Below are 6497 nucleotides of genomic sequence, written 5' to 3' on the forward strand. Positions count from 1 at the left end.
AGGGCGTGTGAACATCCCCTACTTAACTTGACCTCATCCCTGACCTTCTCCCTTGATCTTAAGATTCTTCTTTCATTCCTCCCTGCATTTTCAGATCTTCAAGGTAAACCTTTCCATCCTTATCCTAAGTTCTAACCCTTGTTCCTCTGTACTACTTCCTGCCCTCAGAATGCCCCATTCTCACCATTTTTAAAACATAAGAAGGCCTCACTGTGGCACCCATTCTCCTTTTCTCTAACTTGTCATCACACCTTAATTCAGGCAGGCTGCTCCCTTCAAACACAGACAGCTTCTTCAACTCGCCTCAGCTCAGACTGTTCCAAAATGCCTCAGCTGCCCTCTCACCTTCCCAAAGGTCTTCTTCCCAACTCTGTGCAACCTTCTGGGCGACAAACTCCTGCTCTATTTAATACAATCTCATGGCTTTCCTGTTCTGCCCCATTTGGGCTTAAACATACCATTACTTAGCATAAACCCCCAATACTAAATTAAACCCTGAACCCATGCCCCATTAACTGTCACACTCAAAGTGACTGCAACATATGTTTAACAATACAGTTTTACATATAATGCTAAGAGCACTTTTCATATTTTACAGAAGAACGTGAAACATGGACTTTCTATTAATATTCATACCACAGCAAAGCCAAGTCTAACTCCTAAATAGATGCATTACAATTTGTTTAGAGTTTAAAGGCTTAATGGCAGTAAGGGGAGGAGGAAAAAGCAAAAGTTTATTTTACATAATTGAATGGAAAATAAATTCAAGAAATAGTAAATAAAATTCAGTATGGCCTCATGCGCCCTGAAGGAGGCGGTGCCCGATTTGGAGGAGTGATTGCTATGTCCAGATAGTCTCCGATTTGGAACTTCTGCGACTGCAGCGTCATGGAGTCGTCAGTCCCCTTTCTCCCCGACATGGTGCTGCCAATCTCCTTTACTCTGCGGGGAAGGAGACCAACTGTTAAAGGGTGGCTGGTCAATGCCAGTGTGTGCTACAAAGTGACCGTGGGGCCGGACTTGCTCCATTATCTTACAGCACAGTTAAAATGTAAGTTAATCTAAACCAGATATTAAGATGTATAAATCTGTAGTTCCCCCCTTCACTAAAGAGATTCGTTGAAGGGATTATCCCTATCAGTTAAAACATACTGAAATCAAAGAGATTATCGGAATTAAGAATGAAAAGTTACCTACCGATAGCCAGGCCTTTTAAGATCTGTAAAAACAATTGCAAAATTGAAGTGTGTGCCCTTCTTTCTGGCTTCTGGGTAGACTTCTTTTACTAAACTAGTCAGTTCTTTCAGGGTTGCATCCATCCTGAATTTTTTTTTTTAGAAAAAAAGACATTACATTTGATTAATCAGCAATGATGTAACCAAGGATACTGGCACACAGTGAGTTAATTACATGTGTCTCAACTGCAACTTTACCTTAGAAACTGTCAGGGTCTTACAACTGAGTTAATTTTAAAGCACCTACTAATACTATTTGCCCCCAAATATTCCCCTTACCAGCCTCAGGGTTTGAAATTTTCATGAATTAAGGTCAGACTGGTAATATGCTGAAAGGGACTTCAGAATTACATATGCTACCTTTTGTTGCTATGTAACATCTCACTGGCCTAGGGATTTGCCCACTTAAGGATAACTAGTCCAAATTAATCCAAATTCTTAAAATAATTGTTTTTCATTATTTCAAAGACATACTTTTCTACATTTTAGCATCTCCTTTCTAAAATTAAATGTTGTGATGAGTTTTACAATAGATGGACTCCTAAAGCTAATGAAACCTATGGAATTTTCAAGACTAAGCATAGGCTCCTTTCACAATATATATTCTTGCCCTGCCAACTTCTATTTGAACTCAGAATTTAATATAGTCCCTTGAGCTAATATGGCACAATCTGGAAAAACCTTTTTTAAAATATAAGCACCTTGTATTTAAGCAACAGTCTAAGTTTCTGAATTGTTTTCTTCCGTGACAACTGGGAACATGAAACGGAGGACATGGAACTTGAAGCAACACGGCCTGCAGAGTGCTATACAATGACCCTGGACACAAGGCCCCTGTAAAGATGAGAACTCCAATGGACAGCATCGAGCAGGGACTCAAACACCCAAGACATCATCTAGTTTTCACTCTGCACCCTATTTATACCATCTCTACCACATCATCCTCAAGTAGAACCGTGGCTTCAAGTGCAGTGAGAACAAAAACATCCACGATGACCACATCAACGTCTGTTCTCTACGGCTGCTGAATCCTCCTCAATGTGCCCGTAACAGAACTCAACAGTGTCCCCCGCAAAACATGCCCTTCCTCTCGTACTACCCTCAAAACTACCATCAACCACTTAGATGCCCAGGTCACAAACCTAAGCATTGTTCAGTTCTTCCCATCTCTATCTTGTTTCTACCTCCTAAAGACAGATCAAACTGGACTTCCCTGGCGGTCCAATGGTTAAGACTCCACGCTTCCACTGCTGTAGGTGCAGGGTCAGTCCCTGGTCAGGAACCTAAGATCCCACATGCCACGTGGCACAGCCAAAAGACAGATCAAATCTATTTTTTTCTCCATCTCCACCATCACAGCTTTATTCCAACCTCTCATTCAAATCTCTGTATGTTGCTTCCAACTCATCTCAACTTTTTTTTTTTAACCTGACATTCTAATGATGTTTATTCTGTGTCAATTATTCCCTGGTATGTACAGTGTATACTTATGTACCAGAAAGGACTCTTTCTTCCTTTCCAACAGAATTTCCCACATATTGTCGTCTTGCTCATAATGAACGTGGGGAAATTCGTTTCACACCTTTTGTCCTTAACAGTGTGATTCCTCCACAAGCTTCCCACCTGCTGAGGACTATCCCCAGACCAACAGTTGGAGTGCCAAGTGTTGCTTTCTGATTAGCAGTCTAAAAGGTGAGTACACAGGCGACAAATGCAAGAGCTCTCTCGGGGTTGAAGCCTTTGCTAGGTGACTGTGAGGGTCAGTTTTATGTGTCAATTTCGAGAAGCTACAGCCCCTAGTTAAACACTAAGGCAGGTGTTGTGTAAGGTGTTCTTTAGATGGGATTAAAGTCTATAATCAGTTGACTTTAAGGCAGATTATCCTAGATAATCTGAGTAAACCCGTTCAATCAATGAGTGGGCCTCATGCAACCAGTTGAAAAGGCCTTCAGAGCAGACTTCCCTGAAGGAATTCAGCAGCTTATGCTGCAGAGTTCCAGCCTACCCTTCATCATAACCTGCACCACAGGTTATGCACCACGGACTAGGGACTTAGGTACCTAAGCAGTCCCCACAATTGTGTGAACCACTTCTTTGCTATCAATCTCTTTACATCTCCTATTGGTCTGTTTTTCTGATTGAACCCTGTTACAGTGATCTACATAATTCTCTTCCAATAACCTGTCTAGTGGTCACCCAAGCACAGGATGCATCACTCCTGTGGTGTGTAGGTATTCCCACAGCTCCACACAGCGCCTTGGACTTCAGCAAACTCAACTAGCTTCTGCTGGGCTCCTCTGGACCTCACTCCTTTCTCCTTGACTTGTCTTAAGACCTCCTACTTTGGCCCCTCAGTCTACTTCTACAAATTGAGAACTCCCAGTCTTCCCTCATTACTGCCTCTGGGAGTGGCAGCAGGGCTCTGTGCTACCCCTCACCAACCATCCTGTCTTTCTTTGGCCACCATTTTGAGGTATAACATAAGGTTGTCTTTCCTAGTTTGGTTGCAGTTTATGGACAGGACAGTTTAGGATAGGAAATTTTTGTAATTTCTTTCTTGATTGAGAGTAGAGAGTCTGTGGAACAATCTCACCCTGCCATCTCCACCCTAAAGTCTTAATTAGCATTTATTTCATCTGCTTTCTCTCTGAGATTGTGTTTACTCTAGAGAGGGGCAGTACCCTCTTTATACCCTCTGGGTCTAAGCAAAGCACCTGGCAAATAGGAACTCTTAATTTGTTGGAGGAAATACAGACTTTTAACATCTGAACAGAGGTGTTCATCAGTCTGTTGATAACAGTTCTTCCCTATAAGTTAAATCAACCTTCCTGAACTTTTATCCTGGAACAATACTGAACTAGAATCATACTACATAAATTTGGCTGAAAGGTGGAAATAACCCCTGAAGTGTGCATCAACAGACAAGTGGACAGACAAAATGTAGCACATGCTTCCAATGAAATATTATTCAACCCTAAGAAAGAATGGCTTTTTGTTATATACTAAACCATGATGAACCTTGCAAACATAAGTGAAATAAGCCAGACACAACAGGACAAATCCGATATGAGAGCACTTATATGAAGTACTTAGAATAGGCAAATTCATATAGACATAGAGGAGTGTCTACCAGGAACTGGGGTAAGGGAGGAATTCCCATTGTTACTGCTTACTGGGTACAGAATTTCTGCTGGGGGGAATTTAAACGTTTTGTAAATAGTGGTAATGGTTGCAAAATGTGAATATATTTAACGCCATCAAATTGTACCCTTAAACAATTAAAATGGCAAATATCACATATATTTTACCACACTAGATGTATTTTTTAAAGTTATACACCTTTTACTGCTACTAAAAAGCCACGATAATGTCCAACCAAGGAGCTGCATGCAGCTTGCTGTATGTGATGCTCCTAGTCAGACGCGGGGTAGGAAAGGTACGCTTGAGGGGAAAACGCTCAGGGGCAGGTCTTCAGGAAACACATCAAAAGCTTCTCCATTAAGCACCACAACAAAAACCACCCAGTTCTGTTTTTTTCCATGCTACGACACCTAAGGCTTAGTATTTTGTGCAGACGCTCTACGAGGACGACAAATATCACCCAACAGCGCCGCTCCCCCTCCCCATGTTATTCTAGCACCACAAACTCCACCAAGTTTAGGGGCGGCTACCGCACTGAACGACCTACGTGTCACTTTCGTACCAAGCAGCCACGGCAGTGACAGCAACCTTGGCTCAATTCTTTACAACCCAAAAGTTTCAACCTCAGACGTAAAAGCGCCACAAGATAAGCAAATACCCATTTCTCCAACAGCTGAGACCCCGACTTCCCGCGAGTTGCGCCCAGAGGCCCCGAGCGCTGGAGGAAGTGAAAACGCGGCAGGCGGGCCCCCAGCGACCCCCGCCCCGACGCCAGGCCCTGACTCACCAGGTGTAGATCTGCAGCTCGCTGGACGGCACGTTTCCGCGGGAGAACTCGTCCATGCGGTGGTGGCGGCCGTTGTTGGTGGTGAAGACGCGCAGCAACAGCGGGCAGGTCTGGGGGCGGGAGAGGCGAGAGTCAGGCGGCGGCGAGCGCGGCCCCTTCCTTCCCCTCCACCCGCGCACGGCCGCCCCCTCCCGGCCGCCCCTCCACCCCGGGGCCCCCTCTACCTCTCCAGACCCGCACCTTCTCCCGATCGATGGGCTTCTCGGGCTCCTTCTTAATCTCCTCCTGAGTAACGCGCGACTCCACCGCCATCTTTCTCCTGCGGCCCGCGAGACGCTCGCCCTGACCTCCGACCCCAACAGCGAGCATGAGAACCAAAGCTCTCGCGAGGAGACGCTAGAGAATTTATCGACGACCGGTGTGGGGGGGCGGGGCGTCTCTCAGCGCAGGCGCACTAGGCGGTGCGGGGGGCCCGGCGGGCGCGCCTGCGCGTTGCGTCCCGGAAAAGGGCGGGCGCCGGCGTAGCGGGATAGACGCTGAGGGGCGGGCGCGCGCGGAGGGGCTGCTTGAGCGAGGCGGACGCCGGACTACGGAAGGTAAGTGTGAGCGCGCTCTCGGAATAACCGTGGGCCGCCTTCACGGCCAAGAGGTGGGATGCGTGGTACTACAAGTGCTAACGGGAGAAAGCTGGCAAATCTGACTAAAGTGAAAAAAAAAAAAAAGAAAAACACTTCTCAGAGAAACAAGCCGCAGGCCCGGAGGAGACGCCCGAGAGGCGTGTGGTGGCTGGAAGGCTAGTATCCGGGAGGCCCAAGGACTCCTGGAGAAAAGCACAGACATCCCGGTGGGAAGTGGGCCGAAGCGTTGGGCAAGTGCTTTAAAACGGAGGAATCCAGGTGGCCGGTCAACACAGAAGGCGTTCGGGCGCAGTGCTAACCCGGGGACGCGTTAAAACCACAGGGACCGGCTTAGGCTGGTTGGATTTTAGACACACGCACCCGCTGGCTTGGCGGAAATGAGACGCTCTGACCTGCGCCGTGGGTGGACCGCGGGGATCCTCTGACGCTGGCGGCGGCGTAGGCCGTGCGCCCACCCTGGGCGGTGGAGGGTCGTGAAGCAGAGGTGAGGGTGCGTGTGCTTCCGACCTAACAGTTCCGCCCTGTGGTATTTACTCTACAGAAAACCTGGATCGAGGACACCCGGAGACGCTACAGGAATATCCCTGGCGGCGTCGTTAATAAAGACGAAGTCTGGAACCCCCCCAAGTGCCCAAGGCGCCGGCACTTCGGTGAATTGTGGTAGACCGTGCAGCAGCACAACTGGCCGGCAGCGGT

At 47.1% G+C, this 6497-nt stretch overlaps 1 protein-coding gene across 1 annotated transcript; it reads right to left on the minus strand.

The window, feature by feature from the left end:
• Window positions 1–714: 714 nt before the first annotated feature.
• On the minus strand, window positions 715–5532 carry SAP18 (Sin3A associated protein 18; the record flags this gene model as incomplete). The annotated part of the gene is made up of 4 exons (XM_079721914.1): window positions 715–942; window positions 1198–1320; window positions 5164–5273; window positions 5404–5532. The coding sequence occupies 4 exons, from the start codon at window positions 5530–5532 to the stop codon at window positions 786–788; spliced, it is 519 nt and encodes a 172-aa protein (XP_079578040.1). The 3' UTR covers window positions 715–785.
• Window positions 5533–6497: the final 965 nt, after the last annotated feature.

The sequence above is a fragment of the Hyperoodon ampullatus genome, assembly GCF_949752795.1.
Source record: "Hyperoodon ampullatus genome assembly, chromosome: 16".
Lineage (NCBI taxonomy): Eukaryota > Metazoa > Chordata > Mammalia > Artiodactyla > Ziphiidae > Hyperoodon > Hyperoodon ampullatus.